At 48.2% G+C, this 18,556-nt stretch overlaps 1 protein-coding gene across 1 annotated transcript in view; it reads left to right on the top strand.

The window, feature by feature from the left end:
- The window catches only part of LOC141168194 (proteinase-activated receptor 1-like), a 34,108-nt gene extending 16,620 nt beyond the window's left edge, over positions 1 to 17,488 (top strand). The window contains exons 4-5 of the mRNA XM_073655044.1: positions 12,575 to 12,637; positions 15,831 to 17,488. Of these exons, the coding sequence (XP_073511145.1) occupies positions 12,575 to 12,637; positions 15,831 to 16,834 (1,067 nt within the window). The 3' untranslated portion in view covers positions 16,835 to 17,488. The remainder of the gene's footprint in view (positions 1 to 12,574; positions 12,638 to 15,830) is intronic.
- The last annotated feature ends 1,068 nt before the right edge of the window (positions 17,489 to 18,556 follow it).

Genomic DNA, 18,556 nt, shown 5'->3' with positions numbered 1-18,556 from the left:
AAAGCAAACTGCCTACATCATTAATGGGGTGGTCCGAAGGCTAAGCTTTTTTCTCCTAACTCTCTATCTACTGTATTTAGTTCCTTAATCTAAGCTATTTTCTATTATACTTGCTTAAAAATTCCCTACCGCTCCCTAACTACACTATCTAAATACTTTTGTATTTTTTTCCTATTTACTGTCTGATGACGATTCATTTCAGTATCCCAGTGCATGCTGAGACTCTCAAACAAAGCATCATGAGGTGAGGAGAGGTTGTGGTCACTGTTACAGCCCCCGCCTGAACCGAAGTGTCATCAGTGTGTGGCACCCCAGGGGTCTGGTTTTCCACAGTAATGTAATGTTATGTCTGAGAGCAGGTGGGAGGTCCTTTGGTCAGGGATCCTGTGCATGCCACACCTCCTGCCCAGTCTTGGGAGGGGAAGAACTTCCCCTGTATAAACCCGGGGCTGAGGCAGGGTGAGTCAGACAAGTGGAGTAGAGACAAGAAGCAGCATAGGAAACAGCAGAGACACAAGGAGTCAGGGGCTGGCAGCTGCAGAGCTCGTCCTGACTAAGAAGACTTCTTTCCGGACCCGGAGTCCGAGGCTGTGGGGACTAACTCCTACCCAGCAGCAGAATCCGTTAGGCAGGGGATTTCAGGTCCTCTGGCCCAGAAGCCCGAAGGCACGGTCACACGCGTGGGACCAGCACTGCCATCGTGGAGCGGAAGCCATTAGAAGGCCCCGAGTCACCGGCCATACGGGTGAGCACCACACGGTACACTCAGGGACGTGGGCTACTTACATCAGCTTCTAGCAAGGTAGCCAGAAGAGTACAGTCAGTTTGGGAGGCCTACAACTACGCCTGGCCAGGGGAGATCCCATCTGCTCAAGGACTGACCAGGCCCCGTTCGCTAGCAAGTACTCCGGGAGGGTCTATCGTTGTTACCAGTAAAGACCCTGAACTACACCGTACCGTCTCTGAGTGGTTCCTGCTACCCCCATCATCCACGTCGGCTGCCCTGAGGCCATACCCCTCCCGTTGGGGGTTATACTATCACGCTGCATAATCCTACCATCGGCCTCAGCGGTCTGCCCCGCAGCAGCAGCTCCCTGGCTGCACTCAACGGGTGGCGTAGTCATCAACTATTTACTACTAATAGACTGCCGTCCAGTTTGACTCCCTGGGCACGGACCGGGTCACCGCCACGAGACTACAACCCTCCACGGATCCGGCTCCGGGTAAGTTCCCGCGTGCACACCGCAGTGCGACACAGGCCCAGGGGCGCGTCAACATTGGCGTAGTCGGCAGGATTTCGTGCCCGCAACCACCGGGTACTGCGTGCCTGAAAAGCAAAGACTGTTCAAACTTACCAGTGGTGAAGATTCCCGCTATCCGTGGAGGTTTCCCGCCATCCGGCGCCATCTTCTACCTTCTTCCCGCCATCCGCGAAGTTTTCCCGCCATCTTCGACCTTCTTCCCGCCATCCGTGGAGTTTTCCCGCCATTGGACGCCATCTTGAGGACGCCGCGCGGGAAGAAGAGGGGCGTGGACTCCGAAAGCGCGCGAGAACTGAAGCCCCGCCTCACGTCCGGACGTTGCGTAAGGTCCTGGAAGGAGCCCAGCAGACGCCGACGTCACAGGAGCGCGACGGAAGGTCCTCAACCCTGACGATCCACTGCGGAGCCGCGGCCTACGGAAGAGGATCATCGCAAGGTAGGCCACGGTCCACTAGGGGGGAGGAAGATGTCGGATACGGAAGAGAGCTTCGCTGCCTCAACCCCCGCCAGCGCCACCGCTGCTGCAGTTATGCCCTTCACCATGCCCTATATCCCGGGAGCAGCTTGGCTACCCCAGTACTCAGGGGAGTCACATACCCTGCATGACTTTAGAGAAAAGCTGGATAGCCTCTTCCAGGTGTACCCCCTCACAGAAGAGCAAAAAGTGAGCATCCTGGTGGCCCAACTAACTGGGGCAGCCAAAAGGGAAGTAAAATCCTGGCCACCTGGGAGGAAGACTGTCGCAGGGATACTAACCCGGCTGAAGGACACCTTTGATACCCGCACCTCAGCCGAGATTAAGCTTAGATTCTACGGGTGCAAGCAGCGAGCGCATGAGAGTATAAGGGACTATGCACTAAACCTACAAGAGGCCCTGAGGGCCATTAAGCAGACCGACCCTGATGGGGTGGGAAACGAGGACAGGCTGTTGACTGAACAATTTATAGAGGGTTTATATTGCAATGCCCACCGAACCCAGTTGCGGGCAATGGCCTTACAGGATCCCCATCTGGACTTTGCACAGTTCAAGGACAGAGCCATCCGGGTGCTCCGAGAACCGGCACCAGGTGGCGTTGTGACCCACAGACGCCCCACTACCACTTACTACCAGGAGGCGGCGCCCTTGTCAGCAGGGCCTGTGGGAGCTGATGCGCAGGCTCTGGACAATGACCCGGCTCCAGACCTACACCATCAGGTCCAAGAGCTAGCTAAGAGCGTTGCTGCGCTAACCCGAACTGTGCAGTCTTTACAGGTTTCCACCCCAGGGAAGATCCAGCTGGCATCCGGACCGGAGGACATCCCGTGGCGTCGACCAAGGAGGACCCCACCGGCCAGAGGAAGACCCAGTGACCGATACAGTGAGGACGGACGACCCATCTGCCGCCGCTGCAATCAACCCGGACATATGGCAAGGTACTGTTCTTTAAACGGGCACAACCTGGGGTAGAGGGCCAACCCCCAGGAAAAAGATCACCAGGCCCATCGAACTGGCGCGACAGATATGTGGGAGGACGTCCAGTCTTGCCTGTGGTACTGGATGGCATTCCCATGACTGCCCTACTGGACACCGGGTCACAGGTCACCACCATCCCGTACGTGCTCTTCAAGCAGTACTGGAATGACTCGGATATTACCCGCTACCCCGACGACGACTTGAGTATCATCGCCAGCAATGGTCAGCCCGTGCCACAGATCGGATTTAAAGAGGTGACCATCAAAATTGGTAGAGTCGAACTGGCCGCACAGGGACTGATCATTGTAGATATTGATAAACATGAGAGTCACCCAAAAATAACTCTAGGAACTAATGTAATTGAAAATTGTCTTGCAGAGGTGATTTTCCTTTTACAGCAGGTTGCCAAGAATGCCAGCTCCGGCGAGCAGCGGGTGCTCCAGAAAGAGATCCGGGCACTGATGCAACGGCAACAAGTGGAACTCTCCGGCGGTGAGATTGGTAGCGTAAGAATGTGTGACCCTTTTCCTATTGCCATGCCCCCAAAAAGTGAAATGATGATTTGGTGCCGGGCAGCTATTGGTCTGAGAGGTAGAGATTACCAGGCAATGGTAGAACCAGTTTACTCAGACAGTAGGCCCACCATTTTGACAGCACGGGGGGTCGTCAATGTACGCCATGGGAGGGTGCCCGTTCGCATAATAAATATCGGGGAGAGGGAAGTGTACCTGCCCCGGTATGCCACGCTAGCCAAATTATATATCACTAATCAAAATTCTATACAATCTGTGGAACCCTTGCCTCCATCTCACCCGGAGGAAGGTAACGGCTCTAAGAAAGACATGGAGGACTGGTGTCAGCAACTACATCTGGGTACTGACTCCACTCCCTCACATCAGAAACAAGGAGTCTATCGGGTGGTTCAAGAGTATGAGAGAGTGTTTAGTAAACACCCGTTAGACTTCGGGCGAGTCAAGGGGGTAGAACATCGCATCCCCACGGGAGATCATCCTCCCATAAAAGAGAGGTATCGACCCGTACCCCCTGCACATTACCAACACGCCAAGGGGATGCTTAGAGACATGAAGGAGGCTGGGGTAATCCGGGATAGTTGTAGCCCCTGGGCAGCCCCATTAGTTTTAGTCAAAAAGAAAGACAACACCATGAGGATGTGTGTAGATTACCGGAAAATCAACCGTATCACACACAAGGATGCGTACCCCTTACCAAGGATAGAGGAGTCATTGGCTGCGTTAAGATCTGCTAACTTCTTCTCTACCTTGGATCTCACTAGCGGGTACTGGCAGGTTCCTGTAGCAGAGGCAGACCGGGAGAAGACCGCATTCACCACCCCGATGGGACTTAGCGAGTTCACCTGCATGCCGTTCGGACTCTGCAACGCACCAGGAACCTTCCAACGCCTAATGGAGTGTTGTCTGGGCCACAGAAACTTCGAGACGGTCCTGTTGTACCTGGACGATGTCATCGTATATTCCAAGACGTATGAGGACCACCTGAAACACCTGGCGGAAGTGTTCGAGGCTCTGGCGAGTTACGGCCTAAAGGTGAAACCCTCCAAGTGTCACCTCCTGAAACCAAAGGTGCAGTACCTGGGACACGTAGTGAGCGCTGACGGAGTGGCTCCCGACCCTGATAAAATCACCGCAATTAAGGAATGGCCAAGCCCCTCCAGCGTAAAAGAAGTGCGGCAGTTCCTCGGGTTGGTAGGCTACTACCGAAGGTTTATTCCCGGTTTCACCAAAAAGGCAGCACCTATGCAGGACCTCCTGATAGGCCAGTCCCGGAAGGCCAAGAACCAGAAGCCGCCCTTCAAATGGGAAGAGCTGGAAGAAGAGTCCTTCCGCCAGCTGAAGATGGCCCTCACGGGGGACGAAATCCTGGCGTACCCGGATTATAGCCAGCCCTTTATCCTCTACACCGACGCCAGTAACATCGGGCTAGGAGCCGTACTGTCCCAGATCCAGCAGGGGAAGGAACGAGTAATCGCCTACGCCAGCCGAAAACTGCGACCCACCGAAAGGAACCCCGAGAATTACAGCTCATTTAAGTTAGAGTTCCTGGCCGTAGTATGGGCAATCACTGAGCGCTTTAAGCATTACCTCGCTTCTTCCCGGTTCACCGTGTACACGGATAACAACCCGCTGACACACCTGGACACGGCAAGACTCGGTGCCCTGGAGCAGAGGTGGATGGCCCGTCTGTCCAACTACGAGTTCACAATTAAATACCGGGCAGGACGCTCCAATACCAACGCGGACGCCCTGTCCAGGATGCCCAACCTGCCGGACGGAGGAGAAGATCCGGAGGGACTGGAAGAAGTTGAACTCCCTGCGTTCCACCGTCATGGGACTATTCAGTATTCCCACCGGGTAAGGAGTAAGCAGGCTGCTACGTTGAACCCCTTACCCCACTACAACTGGGCGGAAACGCAAGACAGCGACCCTGCCGTCCGACTGGTGAAGGAGATGCTGACTCGGCCGGAGGCTCGCCTTGAACCAGACGCTCCGGAGGAAGCCAAACAACTATGGGCAGAGAAGAGTCGACTGTTCCTTTACAAAGGGAAGTTGTGCCGCAGAATGGTTAACTCCCGGACGCATGAATTACTCTGGCAAGTAGTGGTGCCACGAAGAGACGCAGCCATGGTGATGGAGGCATACCACGACGGAGCTGGACACTTTGGGTGGAAAAAGCTGGAGTTCCTGCTGCGCGAGCGGTTCCACTGGGTAGGCATGAGGGGAACCATCGAGAAGTGGTGCAGAGATTGTGGCCCGTGCAACCTGAGAATGAAGGACCGAGCCAGCCAGAAGACTCCCCTGCAGTCCATCGTCATCCGGCAACCGTTGGAACTGGTAGCCTTGGATCATGTAAAACTGACCCCAAGCAGAAGTGGCTACGTCTACGCGTTAACCATCGTGGATCATTACTCCCGGTTCTTGGTTGTCGTCCCCGTCAAGGACTTAACGGCTCAAACAGCAGCTAGAGCCTTCCAGCAGCACTTCTGCCGTCCACACGGGTACCCGGACCAAGTGCTGACGGACCAGGGACCTGCCTTTGAAGCGGAGGTCTTTCAGGAATTCTGCAATCTGTATGGCTGCCGGAAGATAAGGACGACACCCTACCATCCGCAGACTAATGGACTTTGTGAAAAAATGAACCAGGTGGTAATGGATCTTCTAAAAACGTTGCCCCTGGAAGAACGCAGTCTGTGGCCTGAAAAGTTGCCCGATCTGGTGGACCTATACAACCACATCCCGGTAGGTTCCACCAACTGTACCCCGGCTTACCTAATGAGGGCAAGACCTGGTAAGTTACCTGTTGACCTGGAAATGGGAGTCCTGACCCCCGAGGACACTTCACCAGAAACAGACTGGGACACAGAGAGGCAGCAGCAGTACCGGAGAGTACAGGAGAGCGTGGAGCGAAGTCTCTGTCAGGCTAGGGAAAGACAAGAGAAAACTTACAACCAGTATGCTCCCGCTGTTCCCCTGGTACCCGGAGAGCAGGTCTTGAAGAGGAAGAGACGGCTCCACAAGTTGGACGACCAGTGGGAGAAGGACCCGTACACCGTACTGCCCTCAAGCCACGAGAACCCGAAGGTCTGTACCATCAGTAAAGACGGAGGGGAAACCACAGCCATTGTATCCCGGGACCACCTGAAGAAGTGTCCCGAACAACTGAGGAACCCTGAAGAGGAACAAGAAGACCATCGACCCGTGGAAGAAAGGGAAGATATGGTTAGTACCGTGCTCGGGGACTTCCCTCAGTCTTGGACTCAAGTCAATGGTGCAGTTGTGGTACCCGTACTCACCTTCCTCCAACCATCATCCCAAGAACCTACGGAGCAACGGGTAGAGCTGGAAGAACAGCCGGTCCAGGAGGCAGAAGACTCCACACAAGCAGAACAGGAGAATCAACCCTCTGCTTATAGTGAGCCTGCCGTACCCCTAGTGAGACAAAGAGCCGGTAGACAGCTGCCCAGTTTACCCTTGACAGTTCCTACACCCTGTAGTTCAGGGCCAGACAGTCAGCTCCGTAGGTCCACTCGGGCCACTAGAGGCCAGTTACCCGCACGCTGGAGAATTTGAAGTGTATAAATTGTTTTATTTATGTTTTTCTGTGTCTTGTTGCTTGTGTATAATTTTGTGTTTCTAGTTATTTTTAGGGATCCTTGGTGGATTTACCGGGAATCCTTGTACATAGTTGGAGCGTAACCCAGGATGGACTAGAGACTGTTAAGGACTCGGGGTAGGACAGACCCCTACCTGGTTACGTCTCCCTGTGTTGGTGAAATGGACACCTTGCTTTCTTCAGAGACTGCACCCGGTTGCGGACACGCCGTAACCATCTTTATATGTTTTCTTATTGTATTATTAATGTTTTTGCCTTGTTATGTTTTTCTAAATGTGTTTAGTCCCGGAGTACTAAATTTCACTAGGGGGGAATGTGGCACCCCAGGGGTCTGGTTTTCCACAGTAATGTAATGTTATGTCTGAGAGCAGGTGGGAGGTCCTTTGGTCAGGGATCCTGTGCATGCCACACCTCCTGCCCAGTCTTGGGAGGGGAAGAACTTCCCCTGTATAAACCCGGGGCTGAGGCAGGGTGAGTCAGACAAGTGGAGTAGAGACAAGAAGCAGCATAGGAAACAGCAGAGACACAAGGAGTCAGGGGCTGGCAGCTGCAGAGCTCGTCCTGACTAAGAAGACTTCTTTCCGGACCCGGAGTCCGAGGCTGTGGGGACTAACTCCTACCCAGCAGCAGAATCCGTTAGGCAGGGGATTTCAGGTCCTCTGGCCCAGAAGCCCGAAGGCACGGTCACACGCGTGGGACCAGCACTGCCATCGTGGAGCGGAAGCCATTAGAAGGCCCCGAGTCACCGGCCATACGGGTGAGCACCACACGGTACACTCAGGGACGTGGGCTACTTACATCAGCTTCTAGCAAGGTAGCCAGAAGAGTACAGTCAGTTTGGGAGGCCTACAACTACGCCTGGCCAGGGGAGATCCCATCTGCTCAAGGACTGACCAGGCCCCGTTCGCTAGCAAGTACTCCGGGAGGGTCTATCGTTGTTACCAGTAAAGACCCTGAACTACACCGTACCGTCTCTGAGTGGTTCCTGCTACCCCCATCATCCACGTCGGCTGCCCTGAGGCCATACCCCTCCCGTTGGGGGTTATACTATCACGCTGCATAATCCTACCATCGGCCTCAGCGGTCTGCCCCGCAGCAGCAGCTCCCTGGCTGCACTCAACGGGTGGCGTAGTCATCAACTATTTACTACTAATAGACTGCCGTCCAGTTTGACTCCCTGGGCACGGACCGGGTCACCGCCACGAGACTACAACCCTCCACGGATCCGGCTCCGGGTAAGTTCCCGCGTGCACACCGCAGTGCGACACAGGCCCAGGGGCGCGTCAAGTGACGCTCCTTTCAGGGGCTAGTCCCTGCTCTGTCCCTGAGTGTCTCCCTTGTGCATTGTCTCACCCGTGCACAGTCTCTCCCAGCTCCCTGTGTGATGAGCAAAGATTCCTGTCTCTTGTCAGCTTAGATGAATAGCAATAATATCGCAGCAGAATGGTGTCTCTTTACACGGCGTGCAAGAGGACTAGCGCTGCTCCCGCAGGTGACGTCACTGTCTCTGTCGCGTATAGTGACACCGCTGTGTTGCCAGCTTATTACTATTCCTCTAAGCTGACAATAGATCGGACGCTGCGCTCATCTCACAGGGCACTGGGGGAGACTGTGCATGGGGGAGACACTGCACAAGGGAGACGCTCAGGGACAGAGCAGGGACCAGCCCCTGAAAAGAGCTGACACGTAGTTTCAAGGAGGGGGCAGAGGCTATAACAGTAACCACAGCCTCTGCCCCCTGATGATGATTCGTGTGAGTATCTCCGCATGCACTGGGAGATACTCAAATACAAAATCTGTTAGATAGTGTAGCTTCCCCTGGCTGGTGTCCACAGTTTAGGACCCAGTCCTATGTCTGCCCTTATTCACACAGAGGTCAACTTTGACACATGATAAGGTTTTTAATATTAGACAGTGTAGGACTTTCCCGAATGGGTTCACCTTGTCGCTGGTGGGAAAGCTTTTATACTATTTTTGATCAAAAACAGTGTTACTAAGAACCATATTTTATTTAGATGCACTTGCTTTTTATTTATTTTCAGCAGGATTTATGTTTATTTTGCTTCTTGTAGGTTTTTCTGATTCATGGCAATTGTAAAACATGAATTTATGTGCTGCAAGTATACCATCTTAAACCAAGCACAAATTTTGTGTTTTTTCTAGATAGTATAGTTAGTAGACAGTAGGGAACTTTTAAAGCAAGTAAACTGCTTAGATTATGGGACTAAATAGATAGGGAGTTAGGAGAAAAATGCTTTGCCTTCGGACCACCCCTTTAAAGGGAGTCTGTCAGCTCAGCAATCTGTATTAAATTAAGTACAGGTCCTTGTAGATGAGCTTTTACTAAGAGGAGCCATACAGTTAGTTAAAAAATCCTCTCTTCTTTAAGCTCATATGCAAATAAGGTGCTCAGAGCCCCCTTACTGCAATTCTAAGTTACTAAGCCTCTGCTGCATTGATTGACTGCGGAGAGCTATCTGGTGATATTGTGGGAGAAGGGGTTTTCTACGAAAACTATCTAACGTATTTTAATCAAAAGGATAGCTCCTTTTAGTGCAAGGTAACCTACAAAGACCTGTCCTTACTTTGTTACAGATTCCATTTAAAGAGGTCTCTTATATCCGATGAACTGGTGTACTTACTGTGATAGTCCAGTTTAGAATAGCCGTATAATCCTATTTTAAAGTTTACGCTCAATCCCATTTAGCCTAAGTGAAAGCTCCTCAGTGATCCCCCTGCTGCTGAGATCTCACACTCCTCACTACAAGCTGCAGCTGTCAGTCAGCCTGGGTGGGTGGAGAGTGAATACACTTAGACACATGAGCTATTTTTATTCTATAGGTGAACTCATAAAATACTAATATTAATATCAGAATTATACTACCTTTCTGACAAGGATTTTCAAAGTAAGTGCACTGGTCTCATCAGGTCTATTTAATAATGTAGGCTGTTTATATTGTGAAATAAAGTGACATTTCCGCAGTAGATATAACTGCAGTATATCAATATTGAACCAGCCAGTACTCTTTAACCTCCTAGTAATTGTAACAATTAAATGTTTGTGAAGTAATGCCCATGTAGCTGCCATAAAAAGCACACAATCTGCTGTGCTATTTATACGGGTAATATAGAAAGAATATCTACAACAACCAATGGAAGATTTTAAGAATAAAAAATACATAGTTATATTTTTAATAAAGAACAAGCATATGGTTTCTCTTCTACAAATTCTCATATTAAAGGGGTTTTCTAGACTTGGAAGCAGGGGCGTACATAGAAGTCATGGGGCCCCATAGCGGAAGCTCTAATTGGCCCCCCCCCCCTACAAAAAATAAATATTTGTCTGTGTCACAGAAGAGCAGACCTCATAACTTTCCTGCCTTTACATAGTAATTTACCTCCTTCTGAAGTCCTAGATTCCTCCTTCATTGCCCCCATAAAGTATGATGCCAACAAAAGTGCCCCCCAAACAGTATGATACCCCTATGGTGCATTTCTCCACATGCACAGTATAATGACCCTATTGTACCCCATTTCAACTCCCACGGCAAAGTATGGTGACCCTAACACAGTATAATCCCCCAACTGTGAACCCCACAGAGCCCTCCATACACTCTCATGGCCCCCACACAGCCCTCCAAACAGTATAATGGCCCCCACACAGCCCTCCAAACAGTATAATGACCCCACACAAACATTCACACTGTATAATTGCTTTCATACAGTATAATGGCCCCCCACATAGCCCTCAAAATATTATAATGGCCCCACATAGCCTTCCATATAGTATAATGCACCACCAATAATCTTCCATATAGTATAATGCGCCCCCATAATCCTCCATATAGTATAATGCTCCCCCCATAAACCTCCATATAGTATAATGCGCCCCCCATAATCCTTCATATAGTATAATGAACTTCCCATGGTCCTCCATAGAATATAATGCACTCCCCATAGTCCTCCATACAGTATATTACACACCCCATAGGGTAAAATGCAGCCCCCATATAGTATAATGCACGCCACAGTCCTGCAGTATTATGGGCACCACGTACTCACTGATTTTAAAATACCGTATATTTTAAATAAGCCGACCCGAATATAAGCCGAGGCCCCTAATTTTACCACATAAAAATGGGAAAACCTATTGACTTGAGTATAAGCCTAGGGTGGGAAATGCAGCAGCTACTGGTAAATTTCCCCATCCTCGTATGTGTGGCCCCCTCAATCCCACAATCCCTGGTATGTGTGGCCCCCACAATCCCTGGTATGTGTAGCCTCCTCAATCCCCCAATCCTGGGTATGTGTGGCCCCCACAATCCCACGTATGTGTGGCCCCCACAATCCCACGTATGTGTGGCCCCCACAATCCCTGGTATGTGTGGCCCCCTCAATCCCACAATCCCTGGTATGTGTGGCCTCCTCAATCCCCCAATCCTGGTACGTGTGGCCTCCTCAATCCTCCAATCCTGGTACGTGTGGCCTCCTCAATCCTCCAATCCTGGTACGTGTGGCCTCCTCAATCCTCCAATCCTGGTACGTGTGGCCTCCTCAATCCCACAATCCCTGGCATGTGTGGTCTCCTCAATCCCCAAATTCCGGTATGTGTGGCTTCCTCAATCCCCAAATCCTGATATGTGTGGCCTCCTCAATCCCCCATTCCTGGTATGTGTGGCCTCCTCAATCCCCAAATCCTGGTATGTGTGGCCTCCTCAATCCCCCATTCCTGGTATGTGTGGCCTCCTCAATCCCCAAATCCTGGTATGTGTGGCCTCCTCAATCCCCCATTCCTGGTATGTGTGGCCTCCTCAATCCCCAAATCCTGGTATGTGTGGCTTCCTCAATCCCCAAATCCTGGTATGTGTGGCCTCCTCAATCCCCCATTCCTGGTATGTGTGGCCTCCTCAATCCCCAAATCCTGGTACGTGTGGCCTCCTCAATCCCACAATCCCTGGCATGTGTGGCCTCCTCAATCCCCCAATCCTGGTATGTGTGGCCTCCTCAATCCCCAAATCCTGGTACGTGTGGCCTCCTCAATCCCCCATCCCTGGTATGTGTGGCCTCCTCAATCCCCCATTCCTGGTATGTGTGGCTTCCTCATCCCCCCAATCACTGCACACATAAAACAATAAACACTTATACTCACCTTCCTTCCTCACCTCTGCTCCAGCGCTGAGTCCTGTCTGCTGCAGCTCATGTCGGCATCTGAGCAGAGCGCGCTCTCAGAAGCCGAGGTGAGCGCTGCCGGCACATTCACTCCTCTGCACTGACAGCAGGAGCCGGGGCTCAGCGCTCCTCCGTGCCGCTACTAAAGAGAATGAATATTCCGTCTTCTCCACGCCCATGGGAGTGGAGAAGAGGGAATATTCATGTCCCTTTAGCAGCGGGGACACGTGATAGCTGCAGCAGCGGCTACAGCGTGTGCCCCGCTCCTGCACTGTCGCAACCCGCTCCTCTGCCGCCGCAACCTCTTACTCACCTATCCTTCTCGTTCCCACGCTGCTTGTGGCCCTCCGGCCACGGGCCCCATAGCAGTGGCGTGGTCTGCCGCCATTAGTTAGGATTCGCCTCTGCTTGCTGGTTCTCATATGTGATTTGCTTACTTGCGGTCACATGAAGACCTGGTTCTCTTCCTGCTTCTCTCAAGAGATGAGACGAATTTGGCATAAATTCTGTATTTGAAATAATAATTTTACTTCTATTTCAGATTTTCAAAAGAACACTGTGCATTTCTCTTTTATCTTCTTTAGTGCAAAGTATAATTCAACAGGTATGTAAAAAGGTTATTGTGTAAATGTGTGTATATGCTGCAAAATATACCATCCAGTTTGTTTACACAATATAGTTTTTATGTTAGCCAGGATTGTGAATGTTCTTACCACAATGAATTAGAACGATCATTATTACCATGAAAGCAAAGCTATTCACTTTTTATAATAAATTCATAACAATTAGGGATATTCTCATGTTATTAAATGGGTTTAGTTAGTTAGACAACATGGAAATAAGTTTGCAGTTGACTTTCTTTTTTTATCTGTCACTTTTCTACAATGAAAACTTCTATCTTTCATAGTTTACAGCTGATTTTCAAGGCTGATTATGCTCAGGAGATAACTGCTAAGATTCCAGCCACCTCTCTCCAGCCCATTGATTTTTATATAGCAGTTAGCAGCTCATGTTCCTCTTCTTCCCTCTCAGCTCCTGACAAAACTTTTATCAGTCCTGTATATTTCTAGGAGAAATGCTGTAGGTGTCTTTAAAATTCCAAAATGTATTTAATCTTCATTAAAAATTACATGGAGCACAAAGGCTGGTAAAAAACATTTTGACACGTTTCGACCACACCCTGCTCTTAATTGTAACATGCGATGTACAAGCAGTCACTTCAGTTAACAACAAAAAAACACTCCTCTTTTAGTTAAATCATGAATACATTTCTTGCAAGAATAATGTAAATCAACAAAATAATAATACAATTATATACAGAGGGAACTGTCAATAAATACCTTCATAATTATTCAAATAAATTCTCAGAATTAGTAGATATGTAAGGAGATGGAAAAGCGAGAAGACCGCACAGTTAATGTATAACAGAGTGTTTGTAAGCGAACACCGCTAACTGCTGGTCAAAGATTATAAGAAAGGGGAAAGCAGAGAGAATTGCATTGGCAGGAACTGATGAGAGAAGTGCATGTTCCCTTGAGGAGAAAGATTGTAGGAGACACAAGGTCAGGTGGTAGCTGGGTTGCAGTTAAGAACTATAAAAGGTGCCGGAGGGTAGAGATGAAGCTGTACCAGGACAGATGTGTGAAGCATCTAAGCTGGCTTATAGCCACAAGCCCCAGGATGAGAGAAACCAAGGAACCAAGGCCTCAGTCTGAGGAGAGGAAGAGAGATATAATCGAGCTAGATCCAAGAGAACCAAGCCATATATGAAGGAACCGAGCCAGATCTCAAAGAACCGAGCCAGATCCGAAGGAATCAAGCCAGTTCCCAGAGAACCGAGCCAGGTCCGTGAGAACCGAGACAGATCCAAGAGAACCAAGCCAGATCTGATAGAACCAAGCCAGATCCTGTGGGCGGACAGACGGGGTCCAGACGATCGTGTGACCAGATAGAGGAATTAAGACAATCAAGTGAACTGTGACCTAGGCATATGTGCCGCCCCGGCTGGGCTGGTGCAGTCATGGTACTGGTGCACGGCGGTCTGAGTGCTGGTATGGTCCGACCAGAGGTGCCCGCCAGTCTTTATCAATTGTGAGGGTTAATAATAAAATAATAAAAAGGTTCGTGACGCCAGTTGGGATGTTCGGCCTGGTATGGCCGGGCACTCATGAGGGCCCTTGGGAGTTAGGTGCTGATGAGCAGTGCCAGATGATTAACCCTTCCCAACCAGAGCTGGCTCCCAGGGGAGTTAGAGCAGGAATGGCGCAGCAGAAAATAATTAGCTTTACACAGGGTAATAACCAGATTGTACCTTTTACTAGAGTTCTGCAAACAGTTCCAGAACATTCTATGAAATTCACATACAGGGTTTTGGACAGACCTGCATGGTGGGGGTTCAGTTTCTCTGCTGTGAGGTTGTGTAGCCTTCCTGCTGCTCATTATACCTCTGGTAAAAGATTCCTTGAATCCACAGGGGTCCAAGGTGAACAGTTACTGGATCCGTGATCCCTTCTAGCGAGCAGGTAGCTTGAATCCTGTGGAAAACACCTACTTTGTTCTGTAGTAGTGTTCCTGACTCTATGTGCGGCTGAGCCCCTAGAAAAAAAACACTCTTCTGCCAGTCATAAAGACTGAGCGGTCTTTCAGTTTAGCACGGACCCTGGAAGTCTCTGTGCTTGTGGGACTGAGACCCAGCCTTGTGCAGCTTGTCCTTGCAGAGGGAGCACGCTTCTCTCCCTTGTACCAGGACCCTCCATGATGCTACATCTTTCCTCCTCAAAACTACAAGGGGTCGTGCACAACTTCCTGGTTTGGACAAAAGTGCACAATCCTCTAATAAGGGATCGGGTATCAATATGTGTATGTAATGAAAACAGCAGAGAACTTATCCCTCACCATTGCTGGCAATGCATATGAATTATATCACACATGGAGGCATTTTGTGGCGCTATAGACACGGGCGCCACACATACATTAAGGTATAGGGGGGACAGAGCCGTGCTTCGGGGGACAGAGGCATGCATTGCTGAAGTGACTCAACATTGTCTTCCGATAGGGCCTGTGCTCTGCATATCATAGTAGACATAGAGACGACGGTACTGACCGCAGGGCAGAATCTGACGCATCATAGACCGAGTGTTAGATAGAGACATTAATATTTATAGTAATTGTACATTTATTTGCATAGCAGAACTAAGTTGTTAGAATTGTTGAAACAATCTCAGAATTAACCCATTGATGTTGGAAATACTTTACAATATTCCATTTCCTTGCTAACTTCTTGATATTGTACCATAGTAATCCAACCTTTTCTGTAAGTAAATAAATAATTTGGTACAAGTTACCACTGCATCTTTTTCTTCTGCGCCATTGCATCCACACACCTGTTTACAGATATACATCAAAAAGGCTTCCCTGTTTAGTAGCACTTTCCTCCAATTCCCACCACATCTAGGTTTGTTAACCCTCTCTAGTCCAAAGAAACCAAAACCATTTAAATCTCCATTGTGTTTTTCAAGAAAATGTTTAGTTGCACCTGAAGAACCAACAGTTTTGCATTTAATCACATCTGATACGTCCTGTGATTCTCGATTGTAGTTTTCTTATAGTACAGCCAGTTTATTTCAGATTGCATGATGTGCAAAAAATAATCATTATATTTGGTGTCACAATAATTGACTTAAATTAATGTTAACTATAGCGCCAGCATTGTAAGTTTATCTGCTTCTACATCTGTGTCTGTCCTGGTCAATGTCATCTTTGAAATAAAAAACAAATATTTCTGTTTTCTCTTGCAGATTCTCTTATTTTAGGTGACATTTCAGATTACACCAAATTCTACCTGTCTAGCACATGGTTGACCAAGCTTGTACCATCGGTCTACACTGTGGTTTTCACTGTGGCTCTGCCTCTAAATATAATGGCGATTCTAATGTTTCTATTAAAGATAAAAGTCAAAACTCCAGCAGTAATATACATGATGAACTTGGCGACAGCTGATGTGCTCTTTGTTGCTGTGTTGCCCTTCTACATTGTTTATAGATTCTCTGGGAACAACTGGCAAATTGGAGAAGGAATGTGCCGATTTGCCATTGCCGCCTTTTACTGTAACATGTACTGCTCCATCCTGATCATGACAAGTATGAGTGTGGACAGATACATGGCTGTAGTGTTTCCAATACACTCTCGCACCTGGCGCACAAAGAAACGAGTTTGGCTAGTATGTGTCTTCATCTGGCTTGTATCCATAGCTAGCACCGTTCCTCTTCTACTTACCAAGCAAACTCTCTACATTGACTCATTGGACATTACAACTTGCCATGACGTGCTGGAATTAAAAGACCAACAGAACTTCTATATGTACTACTTTACTGCCTTTTCCTCTATTTTTTTCTTCTTTCCACTATTCGTTACAATATTCTGCTACATTGAAATTATTCGAACCTTGAGTAAAAGCACAATGGACATTGGAAATTCTACTAAAAGGACAAGAGCTATTCTCTTAACTATCATAGTCCTTTCTGTGTTCATTATTTGCTTTGGTCCAACCAATATTATCTTTCTAATGCATTATCTGCACTTCATTAATGGTCATTCTGAGTGTCTATATTTCTCATACATTCTTTGTGCTTGTATCAGCAGCATAAGTAGTTGTCTTGATCCTTTAATGTATTACTATGCCTCATCAATGTGTCGGAAGTATGTATATAGTTTGATGTGTTGTAAGATGAGCAAGAAACTGCAAACCAATCTTCTCCAGCTACCCAAAGAATCATGTACAGAAAGTTCTTCCATTAAATAACAGAAGCTTAAAGAGAATCTGTCAGCAGGTTTTTTTTTACCTCATCTGAGAGCAGCCTGATGTAGGCAAAGAGAAGCTGAATCCCACAATGTATCACTTAGATTACTGGGTGCAGCCATTCACACACAATCAGAGCTTTTAGATTTAGCAATAAAGCAGAGCTCAGAAAGCTAACCCCGCCCCCACCAGGCTCTGTATATACAATGTCTATAGACTGTGAGGTGCCTATCACAGGAGGCTGGATCAGGAGGTAGCTGCTGTGTCCAGCAATGATAAGCTACTGGTGCTAAAACAATCACTTCAAACAAACAAAACCACAGAGCTTGATAAGAGGTATTGCTGAAATCTCTGTTTTAACCCCTACAGCATGCTGTCTTCAGATTCAGACAGCAAAAACCTGCTGACAGATTCCCTTTAATACTGAACTAGAAGTATTTGCTATGGGAATTTTGATGAGTATATTAATCTAAATGTGCAGTTAGAATGTTTCATTCAGTACCCAAATATTTTCCCTTTATGTATGGGTTTTCCTTACTGTGATAATAGAGGAGTATATACTGTATGTATTAGCCATAATAAAATAGTTGCATGACCACTGCCTTGAAAAAGAAATCTGTTACAGCAGATGTGACCAGCGTTCAATTAACTGAAAAGGACATAAAGGAGGAGCATTGGGAGGAGAACCCTCTTAGCCAATCACCAACTTCAAAGGTATTCTCAGTAGAGCTGATTGGCTGGAAGCATCTGATAAATATTAAGCTCCTCACAATGCTCCTCCTTTTGTGTTCTTTTCAGCTGGTTGTCTACCCAGAATACAATTCTGTATTCTGAACTTTGACCCAGAAACAAAATAATATCAAGTAACTAAAGTGGAATATTGATTAGTAATATTAAGTTATACTTAATATGTAATGTGATTCATGTTATTTTTTCAAACTATGTTAATAAAATGATATATAAATGGTATTGTAAATGACAGAGTACAATATTTTCTAACCCACACATAATGTACACCTCCATCTGACAACTAAATAGTTGTGCTATGAATGGGATCTGGTGCAAAAACTGAAAAGGTTTCTCCAAGAGTATAGTTTTTCACCTCTCTGGGTTGAGCGTCAACTCTCCACTAATGATGAGCGAGCATGCTCGCCACTGCTCAGTACTCGCCCGAGCACCTCACTGTTCGAGATACTCGGCGCTCGCTGAGTATTTCCGGGTTGCTCGGCGGGAGCTCGGGTCCCCTCCCTGCATGTTTGGCGCTCTTTAGAGAGCCAATGAGCATGCAGGGATTGCCTGCCACACACTATAATGCCGTAGCCATGTTGGTTGTGGGCATTACAGTGATTGGCTGGCCGACAGCGTCATCAGGTCTATATCAGACCTGGCACCGCCATGCTCGTCACAGTCTACGCCGAAACCAGGCAGAGTAGGGAGAGCTGCTGCTGCGTCAGGGAGAGATTTGCTTGTGTATTAGGTAGTGTAGGTATACCACAACATCTATATATATATATCCATCTGAACTAACAGTCTCTATGAGGACTAATCCAGCTGCATATTTTCAGTGGTGAAGGTGATAGCAGGAGTTAGACAGGCAGGCAGTGTATGTGGCAGACTGCAGTGCATATAGCAAGAGGGTCCATTGAACGTCCTGCTAGTCTAGGTATTCCACAACTTATATATATATACATATATATATATATATATATATATATATATATATAT

Source organism: Phyllobates terribilis, unplaced genomic scaffold (genome assembly GCF_046119375.1).
Source record: "Phyllobates terribilis strain yellow unplaced genomic scaffold, ASM4611937v1 Scaffold_1__5_contigs__length_1240528914, whole genome shotgun sequence".
In the NCBI taxonomy this organism is placed as follows: domain Eukaryota; kingdom Metazoa; phylum Chordata; class Amphibia; order Anura; family Dendrobatidae; genus Phyllobates; species Phyllobates terribilis.
Note: the sequence above shows the minus strand (reverse complement) of the source record. Positions and strands in the feature narration are given on the sequence as shown.